The 18,598-nt window shown below is 48.0% G+C and overlaps 1 protein-coding gene across 1 annotated transcript; it reads left to right on the top strand.

Moving 5' to 3' along the window:
- The first annotated feature begins 10,155 nt into the window (after window positions 1–10,155).
- On the top strand, window positions 10,156–16,817 carry LOC127023387 (retinoic acid-induced protein 3-like). Its single transcript, XM_050907491.1, has 4 exons — window positions 10,156–10,187; window positions 12,726–13,696; window positions 14,686–14,738; window positions 15,441–16,817. Exons 2-4 carry the CDS (start codon window positions 12,772–12,774, stop codon window positions 15,531–15,533), a joined length of 1,071 nt encoding a protein of 356 aa, XP_050763448.1. The 5' UTR covers window positions 10,156–10,187; window positions 12,726–12,771; the 3' UTR covers window positions 15,534–16,817.
- The last annotated feature ends 1,781 nt before the right edge of the window (window positions 16,818–18,598 follow it).

Below are 18,598 nucleotides of genomic sequence, written 5' to 3'. Positions count from 1 at the left end.
CTGAAGTTGGTTTAGTTCAGTTCCAGTTCAACACAGCTTCAGATCTACTGTGTGAGTTCAGTTCTGGCTGAGGAAAAGCTAACCCCATGTAATGTAAGATCTCATGGTAACTTCACCCCTATGTATATCATAGCCCTGTAACTTGATAAAGCCCTTGGAGTCAGCAATAATATTGCTCAAATCTATAGCATATGTGGGATCCCTTCATTCACATACAGCATAGGCTTTTTTTTTCCCCAAGAATATACCTTAGTTTATCCCACACATGATGGGATGTGTTGTATGCCAAGCAGAAGGTCAGAGCCAAAATCTGTAGTGATTCCTTTTGCCTTTTAAAATGTAAGCACAAAGGCAATGAATTTTCTGTGTGATTAAATGAACCTCTCTGCAGGTCCCGGAGATGGAGTGTTGTGTGCTTGCTGAAATGTAGTAGCACTGTCTGGTGCCAAACGGCTGCTAGGTTTTACCCTGGGGTGAGGTCCTGTCTGCAGCCAGGCATTCCTGGAAAAAGCACTTTACAGCCTTTTCAGGAGAGCTGCTTGTGTGCCAATTGGTATTTCGTTACTGCAAACAAACGTCTGTTATGGCAGTTTGTTAATAATGAACAGGGAAGGGATTATCGGGCAATGCAACAACCCTGGCAGAGGAGAAGAACCTGCTGTGGGGAGGCTGAAGCTTCCCTTTGCCGTATCATGCACACACCAAGAGCCATCCCTCATCTCTGATGCTTTCCTGGATTGCTCATACCATTAGCTGAAGCTGTGTTCACGTTTCTGAGGAGGTTAATTGGCAATTAAACCTTCACTAAACCCTTCCCTGGGATATGGCTGTCACTTAGGGGGTGTCACTTTTGTTTACCAAGAAAAACAGCCAGGCCTGCTGGGTCTAGAGAGCAGCAGGGAGCTCAGGGTCTCCCACGGGAGAGCTTGCTTGTCCTTCCCACCCAGGGGCCAGCTAAGTGGGAGGAAAGGAGCACAGCAGGGCCAGAAAGGGGCTCCTTAGATTGAGGTTACCAGTCCAAATTGAAGCACATGCTCTCTTTCTCTCCATACTGCAAGCCAGAAGCTTTGTAAACCTCCTTCATTCCAGCCAAGTACTCTCCATTTGGCTACTAATAATGGCTGCACACTGACATTCTTCCCCCTAGCTTAGGGGAGCTTCTGGATTGTCAAGAAGGTTGGAAGAAAAATAATCAAGGCCAGAGACTTGACAATCGGCTGTATTTTCTGTCTAGTTGAGGACTTGCTTCCTCCCAGCCCTGGGCACAGCATCCAGGCTGGAAGTTCCCGGAGTACAGAAGTTTCTACTTCACATTCAACAGTGTAATGCTCTTTTCTAACCCAGCATTGCTGCTTGTTTAGATCTGTGCAAACATGGCAAGTTCACAGTATCTTTAGTGACCATCAAGTGAGATGGCAGATGTCCCCACAGGCTTATCTGAAATCAGGAGAGGAGTTAAATGAAGGCTTGAGGTGAGACAGAGAAACGATCCCAGCAGCAGATCAAGAGACAGTCCTGCCAGCTGGTCTGAATCATGAGTGGAAATTTCCATTTGAACTTTCAATGGAATGATGGATTTTTGGTTAAAGGAGTAAGGAAGAGTGTGTGTTCATCTGTATATGTGTGACTGTGTTTAAGACTGCATATTTGAAGAGTTATTTTTTCTTTGCATTCATCAGAAGACTTAAAACAGTACAAGTAGGACTTTTATGCACAGACTGCATTTTCCAATGAACTCTCCCTTTGAGATTTCCACTCTTTATTGTGATGGAATTAAAGGGAGAATAATGAAATGGATTACATTAGGGCCTCAACTTCCGTTCTCAAGTACTTAATCTCTCTGGCTAGGATTCAAATCTATGGCCTCAAGTGCTTCATCTTTGCCAAGTGTAGCCACTGAACTAGACAGCATTGAAAGAGTGCAGAACTTTCAGATGTGGCTTCCCAAAGCAAGCAGAGGGGTCCTATCGCAGTGCAGCATGTGCTAAACATCCTGCAGTGAATTTTCTATGGAAAACCATTTTCAGTGGTGTTCCTGGCTTGCCATTGCCCCCCCCCCGCAACCTGCCTGGCTACCACTTCCACCAACAGCACCCTCGCACCTTGCAAGTCCTGCATTTTTATCTAGTTTTAATAGATATTGCAACAACAGAGGCAAAAGCGCGGCAGGCAGTGCAAGGCTGGGTGCAGCTGGGCTGTTACATGTGCGTGCTTGCGCACAAGTATGCATGTTTGTGTGTGGTTATGTGCCCACTGAGATGAGGTAAAACTGCAAAGAGAGGAATCATTTTACAGAAGCAAGCAGCTGGGGCAGGAATGCTATCAGGCCTCTTAAACACACCCATTTAAATTTCTGCCTTAGTGAACAGATAGAACAGAGGACTGTTTACCCCTCATTTTCCCGAAGTACAGCTACTTGAATGTGTATCATTATGTCATAGATTTTTATACTGCTTAACTACCAGATGCAGCAGGCATGCACCAAATAAACATTGCTATGTCCCTTAGGGAGCTTAATGTCACTGGTGATACCAGGAAGTTGGAAATCTCATAAAGCATCAGTTGTGATTAGCAGGTAGGACAGGAGGCAACTCGAAAGACCTTCATGTTGATGCAACAACTGATCACTCCTGGCAAATATTGCACCAGGAGAATCATTCAAGAAAGGATTTTGGTGGGAGGAGTGAAGAGCTGAACTGCAGTCCTGGGCCTCTAGTGAGGCAGTGTCTGGGGATAGTTATGTGCCTGTGTTGTCCTCAAAATTAGAAGAGCAACCTACTCACCTTAACGTACAACATGATGGAAGAAGCGATGGAAGGAGGCCTGCGTGCATCGTCTTCTGCCAAGTGAAAGGAAGGTGCTCAGCAATGTGCTGGCCTTTTAAATGGAGGATACGAAGCTCTGTTGCCCAGCCAGCCCCATAACCTCCACCCAGCGTGAGGGTCCTAGGCTACCACCTGCACTCCCCCTGTGATGGCGGGGCACACTGCCATCTATGCATGCCTGAGGAGCACCAGACCTCTAGGCTCCCAGGACACGCCATCTACCTGTACCAGAAACCAAGTGCTTCCAGGCTGCTGCTGTCTGCAGAGCAATTCCCCTGGCTCCTGGGTTGCCAAAGGGAGGGGAGTCCTCAGGATTTGAGTGAAAAGGCATTTTGTGCATGCTGAAAGCATGGCCCTAGCCCTACCCTGATGAAACACACATTCTGTTTTTCTCCCACCCCATCTCTGAGTGTTTGCAAGGCTGCATTGGGCTTTTTGGCACACTGAGCTGGGGAAGGACTGCAGCGTGGGCTGAGCTAGGGCTCCCCTCATGGTTGCTGACACGAGTGCTTGAGCTGCCCTGAAAGACATCTGAGGAGTTTTATGGTCATATATAATCATGGTCAAGCAACAAACTTTACCTAGAGTAAACTAGCAAGCAGAACTGAGACATTGGCTTTATAAACCATTTATATGTATAATCTGGCAACTATTACTCACTCGCATGTCTGCCAGGTCAGCACTGGCATGGCACTTCCAGCAGTCTCCAGCTCAAGCCCAGAGGAACACAGACCATCTCCCCTCAAATCACAGGGACCCACAGACTGTAATGCCCATGGCTGCTGGGAAACGGCTGTGTCTGTGGAGCAGAGCAGTGCTAGAAGCCCCCACCTCCATCTGCCTGAGCTTGGCCACCAAGCACCTGACACCCCAGAAGATGAAACTGCACAGAAGAGAATCTCATTCTCCCAGGGCTGCGATAAGACGTTCTTCATCAGGGCTAGCACCAAAGCCTTGTGTGTTATCATGTTCCTTGGTTACATTTCCCTGAAGCCTGACTGGGATTCCCAGGGACCTGTGTGGCTCCTCAGCAGCCCTCCAGCTCCAAGAGGTGACACTGGGATTTGTGGCACCCAGAGATCAAGAACTGCCTGCCCTGGGGAGCTGCTCTAAACTGCAAGAAAATATTCAGGAGCAATAGGCTGTGAATTCAATTACTTGACCTTACCTTACAATTGTTCCTTATCTTTTTCTCCCCCGCTGCCCATTTCCTTCAAGAAAAATCGCAGCATTGATTAATGATTAGCCTTGGTTGGATAACACACACCAACCAAAACTGCTGGCTGATCCCAGGCCATGGTTCTGCAGTCAATAGCAGATTTGTGCACAGCCGTATTGCTCAATAGGATGTGTCTGATTAAGATTAAACATGTAAATACAACTGTATTTTTGATAATTCAGCCAGGACAGACAATATTGAGTTCATGCCAGCTTTTATGCTGGCTGTGTGGGGACACAGATCTGTACCAGCATGAAGCTTGTTGATAAAAAATAAAATCTATCAACACTGTTTTTTCTGATGAAGTCTAAAAGGGAGGAGTGATTTATGTTGGATCTCAGCTTTGCTTTGTGTCATTGCAGTGGTGTTTGATCCAGGAGCAGTAAAGCAGAATTTTCTGTATCGAGTGGGGAGTTTTTGTGTGCAATCTGATTCCCAGGAATGCTTCTTGCACGGAAGCAGTCCTCTACAGAGCCTCTTACCCAAGGCACTGCTGGCAGGAGAAATCAGCCTCAGACTCCAGGGCAGGATGGCTGTCTCAGAACATCTATTGCCAACAGCCACTCATGGGAGAGAGGGCCTAATCCTCTCTCAGCGAGAATCTCAGCCAGTCATCTCAACCCCACAGTGTGGAGTGGAAAAGGAGGGAAAAGGGAAAACTACTCGAGGCACAGTGGGCAAGGAATACTGAAGGGAATACCATTAGGGGCCAGGCAAGGGAACCAAAATGAAGACTGGCACCCAAGGAAAGCAAAGGCTGACTCCTCCTGGAGTGCTTTGCTGAGAGTCTCTATGTCAGGCTTCACCAGCTAAAAATGCAGCCAGACATCCCTCTCTCCTAAATCATTTCCCTAGCCTTGGGATCAGCCTTTCTGGGGAAGAGAAAATGCAGGTTCTCCTGGATCTCCGTTGGCATGTCTTCCTTTCTGGGGGTATCAGGCAACATCCCCACCAGTTGGTATGTTTTCAGATCCCTTGTTTCCTGAGAGTTATGCACTTTTCCCCGCACGTCTGTCTACATACAATACCCACTCATCCATATCAGTGCAACTTGCTGCTTGGTAACACATCAGCACAAAAGCAGATGAGGTTAATGCCATAAAGGAGGACTGGAGCCTTTTTAGCTGCTCTGGTAAGTGGATGGGCACAGGATACCTCCAGGAAACTACATCTAGAGGAATGGCTCAGTTGTTGTGAGTGAAATGTTATCAGCATACTGTTGAAAGTCCTAAATGAGGTGATAAATCTAATTATTTTTTTTAACTTGCTCAGCCTTCAAGAGGACCAGTTTTGTTATATGAAAAGGCCCTTCCTAGCCAAAGTGATCACAGTCACAGGTGCTCTTAGCTGCTCCCCACTTATTTCTGCCTGTTCTTGCTCTAGCTTCCACACTTGTGGAGTATGAAAGACAATGTGACACCTGCCCCTGTGGGATAGGAGCAAGTCTAAGGCATGAACTCAGCACGGTTTTGGCGAGTGCTCCAGGAGCCACCCCCTACCCCTGGGTTTCCAGGTACTAGGCTGGCCATACCTGGGACTGCATACAGAAGTGATCCTGTTTGCAGCACAGCAGAGCATTATGCTCCTAGTGGAGGACCAGGCAGTCCATTTCTATTACATTTCCAGAAGCAGGGTCTTCTTACCAATTAGGGATGCTCTGGCAGATAATTCACAGGTTTGAAAGTTTCTGTTTATAGGACATACTCAGTAGCACTGATTTAAATATTTTAACAAGTCTCCTTGCCCTTTTCTTGCCCAGATCTCTCCCCCTCCTAGTAAATGAATGTCCTGTACCAGGAATCTGGGCATTTAGGAGCTAGGAAGAGAAGGGGGTTGGCCAAAACCTACTCATGTAAAGAAGGGAGCTTCTTTGAGGGGAGGCAGCAATCAACACTCAAAGCAAAGCAAAGCACATCACTGTTACATACCAGAAATGTTTATTTTGTTCCTGAGACTGAAAATGGCAGGGAGCACAGCATGCAGTTTGGAAGAGATGATGGCTGCAGAGACAAGTAACAGCTCTGAAGGACACCAGTATGAGTTTGTTTTGCAATTTTTTTCGATAACATTTACTTTTTGGTGCCACACTTCTAATTTCCAAAGGAAAAGGATTCAACTCTTAGACAGGGTTTTTGGTAATCCTTGGATACATGCTTTCAGAGCCAGAGCACAAGGGATTCAGGGACAGGACCCCCAGGAGAAAGCCCAGTGTTATGCAGAGATGCCACGTGTCTCTTTCCAGAAATGACACCCCCTGCCCTTGTCTTCACTCCTGTGAAGAGCAGAGGTGCTCTAAGCTGGCTGCCTGGACTGAAGACCCATCACCTCTGTGCTAGGCTGTTTCCAAGGGTGTCATAATGTTTATACCTGAACTGATTTAAAGATGAAGGAAATGGACAGGGCAGGACAGGGTGGAGGCTGCTGTAATGTTAGCTCAGTATGACTGTGTAAGTGTTGGCAGGGGGGATTTTTTCAGGGAGCGAGGCTGTTGTGGTGTTGTCAATGTACTGCACAGGTAGCTAAGCAGAAGGAATGACACAAGCATATTCACAACGCAGCCAATATCAGTGACCAAAAATAAACATGTTATTTAGACACATTCCAGAGCGCCAAGCACCGTCTCTCCCCAGGCATCCACTTGCTTTATTACTTGGCGTAATAAAAGATACTAACTCAGTCCCTGAACCTCCCAGACATGCTCTCTCCCCCAGACCTGGCTGAGCTGAGAGGGGCTGCAGCGCTTTGCCCTTTGCTGGCAGTTCCTCAGCCCTGTGACACTGAAGCCAGTGGAGCAGGGCTGGCCCAGGGCACTGTGGGCAGCACTGGGCATTGGCACCCCACGGGAGGGAGAAGGGCCAGGCAATGCCAGCAGCAAGAAGGGGAAAGGAGCGGAACGGACACGGAGGGAGAGCCCAGCCCTCTTCCTCCACCTCGTCCTGCTGCCCGAGGACTGGAAGGGGAGGTGTGGGTGCCTGCTGCCCAAAGGGGTCAGTCCCTGCTGCCATCCCTGCCTCTCCTTGTCAGCCATAGCCACTGCTCCTTCCCATTTACCAGCAGCCAGCTTGCTTCTCCAGGGCTGTGGTATGGCCAAAGCGAGCTGTTTTGCTACCAACAGCCTCCCACCCAAAGGAACTTCCAACATTACCAGCATTTTGCTACTGGGTTGTGTTGAAATTATTTTGGAGACTTGCTATGCAATTCAGCTGACAAGTGTAAAGATCTGTATCTGAATTCATTATCTTTTCTCCCTTCACTTCTGTTGGAGAGAAACAGATACTTCTCAGGTGTGATTTGGTTTGTCATGCAGCAGGTCAACTGAAACTCCCCTGGAAGTGCCTCCACCAACTATAGTGGGAATCTGGATGACTGCTTCTGATGAAGTCTGCTCTGTAGACATCTAGAAGTCAACTTAATTGCCCACACACTGGTGCCTAGGACCATCTGAGATCCCCTGGGTTATTCAGTATGAGCTGATGCTCCAGAAGGGTAGTTTCCCACAGCTCTTGTATCCTATATGCCATCCCTGTGCTGGTGACTGAGTTACAGGTGACTGAGCTACAGGTGACTGAGCTACAATACCTTCAATGAACTATTTGTCTATGCTGATGCACCAGAATGAAGTCCATATGGTGGACATCTACATCTAGGTCCCTACATATAAGCTGGGCATCTCAGCTCTGAAATAGCCAGTGGAGATTCAGCACTCAATCCATTTGCTCTTACAAAGGTGATTTGAGATGCCTGCGGGTATGCAAAATATCTGCACAGGACTGCCAGATCTGATACAGGAGGTATGGGAGATCCATGTACTCCTGGAGTGGTCCCTGGAAGCTGAGGAGGATACCCTGTAGCATCTCAAATGACACCGTATGCCAATGTGCAGGCAACTAAAGTGAGGCCCCAGGCAATCCAGCCAACCACACCTGGGAGCATTTCAGTGTACACAGAAATAGGCACCTGCGTCCAATCAGCTGGGCCAGTGCTTCTGACCTTTTGGCTGTTTGGGAGCTGAGACACCCGGCTCACATTTAGGTAACAACCATCAGACATCGAAATTTAGGTGCCTCTATCTGCAAGTTGCATCTCATCCCTAAAGCAAGGTGACAATCATCTCACCTTTCTGGTGTGATCGTTGTGCCGTTTGTAGTTGCCCACATAGACCAGCGATGCTTCTCCACCCTCCTTGGCACAGCGTGAGGGCCGTGGGCACCATTTCTCAGGCTACCTACCGTGAGTCAGCAGCACTTGGGCTCCTAAGTCACTTGGGATGGTTTTTTTTAAACATAGCCCCAATTATTAGCCTTTTGAAAGTACAAGGTGTGTTTGATGACTGACTCTCAAGGATTTCTCAGGAATTCTGGGAAATGTCAGTGTTACTCTTCTTATCTTTTCTTCTTTTTCCCCCCGATATAATTTGACATGCTGCCTTCCATGGGGTTTTGTGTGTCTGTGTAAATGTAGGGAAGTAGCTGGCAGTTCATAATGTGCTCTGACAAGATGCAAATAGGCTGGTGGTGACCAGTGACCATTGAAAGCTTCTTGGGATGTCTTCCTAGACAGGTTGTGTCCCACTGAGCTGGTGCTAAACTCCGCTCCATCCCTCCTTCTTTCCTCCTCTCATTTTTCAGAACTGCCTCCTTCTTGGCTGGCTCACTAAGCCTGGGACCTACTTTAAAGTTAAGGTTAATTTCACGTAAAGAAACCTGGTATGTCCTTTCCTAAGAAGCCTCAGGATTTTACACTGAAGTGAAAGTAGGAAGGACGTGAGGAACTGTCCTAGGGCTCACCATGGCCCACCCCACAGTGACCGCACTGACCATTGCCTTTCACTCGATGAGCCACTCATCCCTGCAGACCCTTGTGTACTTCTAGGAGGTGTGCAAGAGAGGACTCTCTTGTATGTCTTTTGTGGCAATCTCCACATGTGACATTCAAAAAGGATCAGCACCCAGAAATAAGCCAGGAGCCCTAAAACAAACAAATAAACAAACAAACAAACAAATTTAACATGCAGATGAGACAACCATGGGCAGTCAGACCTCAGCACAGGCATGTACAGCTGCTCCCCTGGTTTTGGGAAGGAGCACAACCTCCACGGGGTGGGAGGGATTTCCAAGTTTAGGGGCTGTGTGTAGGGACCAAGTGCTTAGTGTGGATAGGCCCTGATGTCAATTCCTTAATCAGAATAATAAAATACTCCCAGTTAGTAATATTTGAAATAACAGATGAAGTCATGAACACATTGGAGATACCCAGGGCTTTGGATGGGATTGCGCCAACAGGTGCATCAGTCCAGACGCACAATGTAGAGCAAGGGGGAATTTGTCATTGCCTTCATTCATTAACCGTTTGGGCCAGCAATTTGGACAAAGTGACTCAGCGCTCACGAGCAGACAGAACTACGCCTTCAGAGAGCAGGGCTGAGCTGAGCGAGACACCAGGAAAGGCAAACTGCCCTTTTCAGGAAAGCAGCCCGTGACTCTCACTGGCACAGGTGGAAGGGATGAGCGGAGCAGACGTGTCCCCACACACAGACACAGTGCCCAGCAAGAGCCCCAAGGAAACTGTCTCTGCAGCCGGGCTTGCAGCCACTCTCCCTCCAGGTGCTGTGGGCCCATTTGCATCCCACAACCTCCTCGTCTTCCACCTTGCAAGCAGTTATCTGGCAAGAAAGCATGCAAAGAGACAAAAGGCTTGGAGCAGGGAGGGGACGCACTGCTATTCATAGCCACGGTCCCCACCCACGGGTGCTAGGAGTCAGACAGGGGAGCACCTTATCAGGCACTTGGCTGAGCAGCATTCAATCCCGTCCTGGGGCTGGGACAAGCAGCGGCTCCATCTCCGCCCTGACGCAGGGGTGAGTGTCCCGCTGACGTCAGGAGGCCTTACTTCATTTCCTGGCACGGGGACTGTATTTTCATAGCCGTGTCGCGTCGGAGAGGAGAGGCGGTGGAACTGGAATAGGCGTGCTCAGCCACACCTCCTCAGCCCTCCAGCTGTTAAAGCTCCCAAGGAGGGCAAGCGCGGGGCTGCTGCTTGGCCAGGGTTACAGAAGCGGAGGTGACTGTGTTACTGGTGCTCTGGGAACTTGCCTCTTCCAGCCAGAGCCTCCCTGTTGCCTTCTCCAGGCAGGACCCAGAAAGGTAATTCAAGGCAATGTCCTACAGGATCCAGGGCGGACCTGCCTTCTGTGGCTGGGGCGGGATGGCGTGCAGGACCATGGGTCTGAGGGGTGGGAGAGCAGAGGCATGGGGTGCCACGGCGAACAGAGAATGCCTCCCACCCTTGACTCTAACATGGGATTGCCAGCTGGAGCTGGGGGAGTTATGACAGACTTTCCTGGGAAATGTGTGGCTGGATGGATGTATTTTATGCACAAGTATCAATGAGAGAGGAGGCTCAGGCTGGAGGGAGAAGACTCAGCACTAAAGCAAGAACCATGATTTGGGATGAGCTGTGAAGTTACCACAGCACAGGCTCCCTTGCACAGACTGCAGAGCCCCTTGGAAATCCCAGACACTTCTGTAGGTGCTGGATGAGCAGACTCAGCTTCCGGGGGGCAACACTCACCCAGAAGACAGGGCAGAGACTCTTCATGCCTCATAGGACATCTACCCTGGAAAAAAAGAAAAAGGAGTGAAAATTGGTACAAGTGGCCCAGTTCTCCAAAGCAGTGAGGTTCTTTCCATCCTATTTGCTCCAAGGGCCACGGCAGCTGACTGCGGCAAGTACTACTTGCTGTAAGCATCAGTCAGGACCCAAAGCTGTGAGTGTGCTCTGTGCTGCCCTGGGGTCTCACACTGGCTCTCTGGGCTCTCCACCTGCCCCAAAGGCAGGCACCGGTCTGTATCTGCCAGAGCTGTGAGTAGATAAGCTGATCCAATCAACGGTAAATGTCTGTGGATAAAATTGTAGCATTTGCTCTTCAGATTTTCAGAAAAGTTTGTTATTTATTACTCACAAATGTCCAGGTAACTCTCAGCTATTTGTGCAAGAGATCGTAAATCCCCAAAATTTTGTGAACAATGATTTGTGAAAACTCCTGCATGTGTTATTCACTAATTCCATTCTCTCCACGGGAGTCCAGTGTTCCTGAATATTTGAATAATTTGCATTTTATTGTAGCCAGCTTTTTGAAGAGCTGCACATCTCCTTTTACACAGTGAGGTTAAAAGCTGGAAAAATATTCCACCATTTATAAGCAGGTCACATTGAGGCATATGTGGGGCTGAGAGTGAGTCAGTGATATTTTCCCCCTTCGTTCATCCCTTGATTAGATCAACTGCCATTTATTGAAGATTCAACTTACACTCCCTAAAATCTGTTGGAAGGGTTTTAGAACCAGCCTCATAACTACAGTATGTTGTTCTGGAGGGGGAAAATCAAGGCAAATGGCATGGTGAGCACTAAAGACTAAATTTTGCAAGGTTAACTTTTTTCTTTATATGTCAGAAAAGAAAACCCTTGGTTTTCCAGTGTGGGTCACCATTAAGGCCAGATTCCCCATGTTTCATGCCAATATTGTATCTAAACTCCTGTTTTGATAGATTTTAAAGACCCGAGCCTAACTGAGCAATTTGGTACCTAGAAAGCAGTACCTGGCCCCTGGGATCTAAACTCACTCAGTGCCTGTGTAATGGGCCACAAAGTGTCCGACATCCTCATGCTGTAGTTTCTGCACATGCTTCAGGCTCCAAAGTAAGTAGGCAACTTAATTCCCCTCGGCAATGGGCAGAGCTCACCTAAACAGCCCTCTTATCCCCTGGCGAGAAGGGTTTAAAACAGGGTTACTCAGATAGCACTGAACTCCTCATGACGAGACAGCAGGAATGCGCTGGGTGCATTAAAGACCTTGTCCATCCTTGAATCGTGGACTCCTCAAGCAGTAACTTGGTCATTACTTCTCGTGCATGGTGGTTACTTCTCTGACATGTCAGGCCTCCAGCCAGCGCAAGGCAATATCTTGGGGAGGGGACCGAGGTCTTTGAGACAGTTCTTATTGCTGCACTGCCATGAAGAAGGAGGAATATGAGTTTAAGCTCACAGTTGGTGAGCTATTTGCTATTTAATTTGAAGTGAGAAGAGCTGTTCTGGAGGCATCCAGGTTAGTTATCTACAGGGTGAAAGGCAGTTAAAGTTCCCCTTCATTCATACCTGTAAACCAAAGCCAAGAGTGTTTCAGAGAAAGTAAAAGAGGGAAAAGAAACGGAGTAACGAGTTTCCTGTTCTTCATTGCTCATCTCTGAACCTCACTGGTACAAGGTACTGATGTTGTTTGAACTTGTCAAAAGAGCGTAAACTGTATTATGACTAACAGCTGTTCTTGTGTGACAAAAGTGACAAGGCAGCTCAGTCTCTGTGCTGCAGGGCACCAAGCTAACGTCTGCAAAAGTGCCTCACCTTCTCCCTGCTCCCCACGCTCCTACGACATTGCACAACCCCAGGCACGGCGCAGAGGACATGCAAGGTGATTTGCCTCCTGCTAAGGGGTTTGGCTTGCCCTTGATAGAGAGCCGATGCTAAACAAGGGGATGGCTCTGCTCCCACAGCCCCATATCCTTAGCACTGTGGTGTCCTTGCCCAGTGACGTGGTGACGGAGGTCTGTCCTGCCTCTCCTTCCCCACTGCTGGCAGGACCCAGGTGGTTGATACAACAGCCTGTGTCTTTTCTTCTTCTACAGCTTTGGGGAAACATTTCACGGGGAGGTTGTTCAAGAAGGCGAGAAGATGGCAACATCGCCTCCCCGAGGCTGCGGCAGCATCGATGCTGACTATTACCTGCTCTGTGACGTGGAGAAGGCCTGGGGGATTGTCCTGGAGTCTCTGGCTGCAGCTGGCATCCTCATCACCATTTTCCTCATCTGCTCGCTCTTCTTTCTCATCTGTAAAGTCCAAGACAACAGCAAGCGGCACATGATCTCCGTCTATTTCTTCTTTCTCTTAGGCACGCTTGGCATTTTTGGTCTCACTTTTGCCTTCATCATTAAACTCAATGACAGGACTCGCCCTACTCGCTTCTTCCTATTTGGAGTCATCTTTGCTCTCTGCTTCTCATGCCTCCTCACCCATGCCTGCAACCTCAACAAACTAGTGAGAGGAAGAAAGCCCTTCTCCTGGCTGATGTTGCTGCTCCTCATTGTTTCCTTTGCCCTGGTACAAGTTGTGATCAGCATTGAGTACTTAGTCACCATGCTAGTAAACCAGAAAGACAAATTTCTGAATATGTCTCCGGAGGAGACCAACAAGGACTTTGTCTTGCTTTTGATCTACGTGCTCTTCTTGATGGCTCTGACCTTCTTGGTTTCCATGTTCACATTCTCTGGGTCATACAAAAGCTGGAAAAGGCACGGGGCACACATCTTTGTCACTGTCCTGTTCTCAATTGCCATTTGGGTAGTGTGGATCACTATGCTCACAAAAGGCAACACGGTTTTAAGCAAACGTAGCTGGGATGATCCTGTCGTGGCCATTGCTCTGGTGTCCAATGGATGGATCTTCCTGATAATGTATATCATCCCTGAAATTTGTTTCCTCACTGCCCCTCTGAAGCTGGGGGACTACCCTCCAGAAAATGACTTCTGCCAACCCCAGTTCATAAAGCAGACAACTGGAGTGGACAACCGTGCCTACACCCAAGATGAAATTGTGCAAGGTATGATGAAGTGAATGACTCCACTGTCCCCCAGCCCTAAGCACACATGCACCACTCATGAGCTAAGAGAGGTAGGAGGGCTACAAGAAGAGATTTGAAGATGATGGATAATTTAGAGGCAAGAAAAAGTTTCAGACTGATGAAACTTCAGAAATGCAAGTGAAAATGAATCTCCAGACAAGAGGGAAAAGAGTAAGGACCAATGCAAAACCAAAGATGGGTAGAAGGAGTGACTGAGTAGGAGACTTACTGTGTGTCGGGGCTGAGACATAACTCGTTATGATTCTGTTATGTCTGGGAAGTTGGTGTAAAAACTCAGGAGTTTTTTGTTTGTCTCTTAGCAATGCTCCAGCTCTTCAGATCTCTCCAGGTTATAGCTGGGAGATTATTTATTCCAGTTCCGATCTGGTTCCCATTATCCATTTAAAAATGAACCCATCATCCAAAAAGGAGGCAAGGAGGTCTTACTTTTCTGTATGAGTCTCATGCCTGCTTGGGGAAAGCAAAATGTTTTATCAGTTGAGACTTCCCAAATCTATGGGTAGGAGATGTGACTGCACTCCCCATGGATCTGTTACTGAGATCACATTTGTCCCCTGGAGTCAGACCTCCAGGTTTGTAAAAGAATAGCCGAGACAAGCTGTGCTCTCCCAGGGAGTACCACAGAAGGGGTCTTGTGCATGCAAGTGGGAGGGATTTGGCTGGTGCTGACAGTAATTGTGAGGCAACAGGAGGTGTCTAAACTCCAAGGCCACCTATGTCCTGTTATTTACAATACTGTTCATTCCTGCTTTCATAGGGAAATATTCAATAAGTCACCCACCTATGGATTTTAACCCATTCCTGCCTGCATATTGCATAGTTTGATCAGGCTAAAAGCAGCTGCTAACATATCCACAGGCCCTTTGAGTCTCCCTTGATGTGGTATTTCCAAGCTACCGTATAACGCTAACTCACTAACTTTCCCCACCTCTTGTCTTGTGACTCAGGAGACACAGGAGACCTCAGCTACTCCCCATACTCTTCTCACTTTCAGATGAAGGTAAGTTCACGCCCCCCTTCACCCATTTCACCACATGTAGGCTATTGTTCAGGCACTGAAGGGAAGGGAAGGAGAAGGGGCAAAGACAGATGGACCTAGAGCAGGCTCTGTGGAGGCAGGCAGGTGCTTCGCATGGAGCTGGGCGATACCATGATATGTGTTCATGGAGGTGCCTGTGGCTGGGGGGAGGGAGTTGTGACACGTCCAGGGACATGGGGAGGCAAGAGGGGCCCAAGGCAAAGTCTGAGGTGTGGTTTTCAATACTTCTGGATTTGACATCACATAAAAAGTCCTCTCTTTGAGCACAGTTCCTGCAGTAGATTGTGCCCTTTCCTCAGGATAGCATGCTCCTTTCCCCAGCCTGTGCCCTGAATGTATTCCCACCAGCAGTCACTGGAAATTGCAGTGCAGATCCAGAGTGGGCAGTCTGTGTGTCCACATGTCCATTCACCAGTCCTCCTTCAGACCACAGCCTAGCCAGGTCTAGTAGCTCACATCATGTCCCCCCATGTTCTCTGGTGATATGTCTCCATTACTGGTTTGTTCTGCCAGGATCCTCTTCCACAGCCCCATTGATCACACTCTCAGGAAACCTTCAGCTCTATTTCTCCCTCCCCTCTTTTTTTTTTTTTTTTTTTTTTACCTTATTCTATTACTTCTCTCTAGTTTTGAATGGTAAAGACTTTCGTGCTTCCTTTTCAGACCATCAAACCCCAAAATGATTTCTCCATTCCTCGGCCCAAGGCCCGGACAAGCCCATACCATGACTACACTGGTGGGAAAAGCCCCATGTAGCAGCTTCACAGCGACGAAAAAGACTAAGCACCTGTCAGCAGAGGCGTGGGGAATGGGCCACATGGTGACAAGTGAGTTGATCCTGCAGAAGAGACAGAGTTAACCCACACTGGCAAAAGAGGAGAGGGGTCCTCTTTTCCCTGCACAGGCACCCTTGTAGCCCCCTCTCATTCCTCAAACGCAGCTTTCAGACACCGCTCTGGCCATCCTGTCCCTGCTCACTCTGTTTCTCCATGGGCTGGAGCTCGTCTCTTCTGACAGAGGAACGTGCTGGGAAGAGCCTGTCCTGGCCTATTTTCAGCAGGAATGCTGTAGGGCTAGAGCATCAGGAAGATCATCAGCCAGGTCTGCAACCAGCTCTGCCCCAGCCAGGACTCACTTTGATCAGCTCGTGGGGATGCCTGCACCCCACATCTGATGGGAGAAGAGGCAGGAGCAGGAGCATCAGCCCTATACATCCCCACTCCTGCCCACCCGTGAACACATCTCGGGTACTACTGAGGACACACTTATCTATCCACCGTTATTTTTGTGCCCACTCCCAGCCCTGCCTAGCTCTCCTCCAGAGATCAGTGGAGAAGAGACACAGAGAGAGAGAGAGAGAGAGAGAGTATTTCTTTTTTCTTCTTCATGTTCACTTCCAGCCCCTTCCTCATCACCTAGAGACCACAGTGGAGAGGGGGAAGAAAATTTAAAAACATCTACACCTATTTACCCTGACACATTTTCTGATTTGTGCTCTAGCATTGGCCTCCCTCCTAGCTCTGACTCCTGAGCACATGCTCCAGTTGAGCTCCCCAGGGTGCCTGCCCAAACCCACAAACCCTCCCTCCCCACCCCTGCCACCCCAGGCTTTGGATCCCTGCAGGCGAAACCTCTTCCATGCAGGTGCTTGCAATACCCTGGTGGGATTTAATCCCGTGCACCTTGGAGCTCTGCCTCCTCCCGAGCGTGTCTGTGGCATTAGAATGAACATTTTCCAAGCAGCCAGGTTACGGAGGGTGGACATCCTTCTTCCCAGGAGTAAGCAATCCTGAGCATGTGTGTGTGTGTGCGTCCGTGCGTGTGTGTGCTGTGTGGACTGCACCCTGGTGATGAGCAATAAGTCTGCAGAGTTGAATCATTCTGTAGCCTGCTTTGCATTTGGTAAATAGCTTTCCATGATATTTCACATATAAATACGTAGAGCTCTCCAAGTGGGTGTGTATGGTACACAGGTCTCTGACTCAGCTATATATTTATTTAGTACTTTGTATGTGGAATATTTAATTAATAAAAACTCAAACAGCCTGACTATGAGAGACTGGTGTTCTTCCTTGGGAATGTGATTCCTCTAATGGCTGGTGGGGTGACAGCAACAGCTCTCCATGGATTGGAGTGGGCCACCTGGGAGATTGCAGCTGGGGGGAAAATAGCAAAGAGATGCTGGCTTCTTCGAAGCTGTCACTGCAGACCAGAGATCAGCTGCTTGAGGGTGCAGAAAAGGGTTGGTAGCTTCTCCATGCTACTTTTCTTGAATAAAGAAAGCTGATTCAATGTTAGAAGTGCTTAAGAAACAAAAAAATACAAACCCAAGCCACAGCAAGCAAATGCAGGAGGAAGGATGTGATCTTTTCATCACTGCATGTGTCTATGTCTGCTGTGTTTATATTCCTGTATTTATTCACTTGTGTCTTGCTGGGTACTTGCATAATCAAGAACAGGAAAGGAGCTTGTAGGTATTTAATTCAGCTTGTAAAAATACATCTTTCTGATGTTCAGAACACATGTAATATTTTTATTTGAAAGTAGAAACAATATCAAAGCAAAATAATGATGATGATGATGATGATTATGATAATTTTTTTTTAAACGTCCTGATGGTATGAGACTGTAGTCTCCCATTTTAGCGGCTTCTTCTCCCATGAGTTTTCACATGGTATGTTGTGCTACCACATATCCATATGCTGCTGGCAAGTAAACCCCCTTCCTCAGGCACAGTGCTGTCTAGAATATGCCAGATTGGGCCTTCCCCACTCTGCCTACCAGCACTGAAGGGCAACGCAGGGACATTTGGGTCTTCTGAATCTCTTGGCATGAGAAAGAGCCCTCCTAGGCATTGGTTTGAAATGCATCAAAGGACATCTTGCCTTTTTCTACTGAATTTGAGGTGGAAACAATGCTTACCTTCCCCTCCTCCTCTCCCCTCCACCTACACAGTTCCACACCTGTAACACAGAGGATGGGAGAGAAAACTCAAGGATACTAATGTAACATTGAGGAGCAGATTGGGAAGGAGGTATGTGAAGCCATGATGCAAGTCGTTGACTTGCAGACTGAAGGTAGGAGGGATGTGCTTGAAACAATACCAAACTTTCAAGAAATTAGGTTTTCAAGCTGATGTGGTGCCATTGATGGCTTACATGTAGCTAGAGTATGTCCCAGGAGGAGCCAAAAATGTGTTAAAACAGAGCCAGCTCCCCTGCTTCAGTGGATTCTGGTGGAGCAAAGGGACAGGCTAACAGGAGAAATAAGAGCGAAGTGTGCTCTTACCGTGTGTGTTTTCCACATCCTAGACACTTATCAACTCCTTCACTGACTGCCACAGACCAGAAAGTGCCTCCCAAACACACCTTGGCCCCTGAGGCAGCAGAACTAGGAGGGATGAGGGACATCATATGTACTCCCATTGATTCAGGGCATGGTGATTTTCTTGATTACTTGGTTATTACTGTGCATGCTGCTCAGCCGAGAGTGTAAATCTCCTTCCATGGATTTACAGTGCCTCTTAGAGTAATTTTTTTAAACCTCTGTAATGACACAAATACTAATCTGTTAGAGTTATTTTGCACTTGTTCAATATTAAGGCAGCTTTGGGTGAGGGCTGATTTAAATGCCAAATTAAATACAAATTTCTGTGGAACTTGGCGCTGGTGAGCAAGGGGCAGTGCTGCTCTGCAGGTTTCTCACACCTCGGGGGAGGCTTTTGGGAAAGCAGCAGTTTCCTCTTTCCTTAAAACTGAGCTTGAACCAAACCAGTCAGCCACTTAGTCACACACACACATGTCCCAGGGAAATGCTAAACT

Source organism: Gymnogyps californianus, chromosome 1 (genome assembly GCF_018139145.2).
Source record: "Gymnogyps californianus isolate 813 chromosome 1, ASM1813914v2, whole genome shotgun sequence".
NCBI lineage: Eukaryota > Metazoa > Chordata > Aves > Accipitriformes > Cathartidae > Gymnogyps > Gymnogyps californianus.
This window is presented reverse-complemented; position numbering and strand designations above follow the sequence as displayed.

Coding starts and splice junctions, on each gene's coding strand:
- LOC127023387 (XM_050907491.1), top strand. CDS start 12,772: ATGGCAACATCGCCTCCCCGAGGCTGCGGCAGCATCGATGCTGACTAT. Junction 13,697..14,685: donor CCAAGATGAAATTGTGCAAG/GTATGATGAAGT, acceptor CTTGTGACTCAG/GAGACACAGGAGACCTCAGC. Junction 14,739..15,440: donor CTTCTCACTTTCAGATGAAG/GTAAGTTCACGC, acceptor CTTCCTTTTCAG/ACCATCAAACCCCAAAATGA.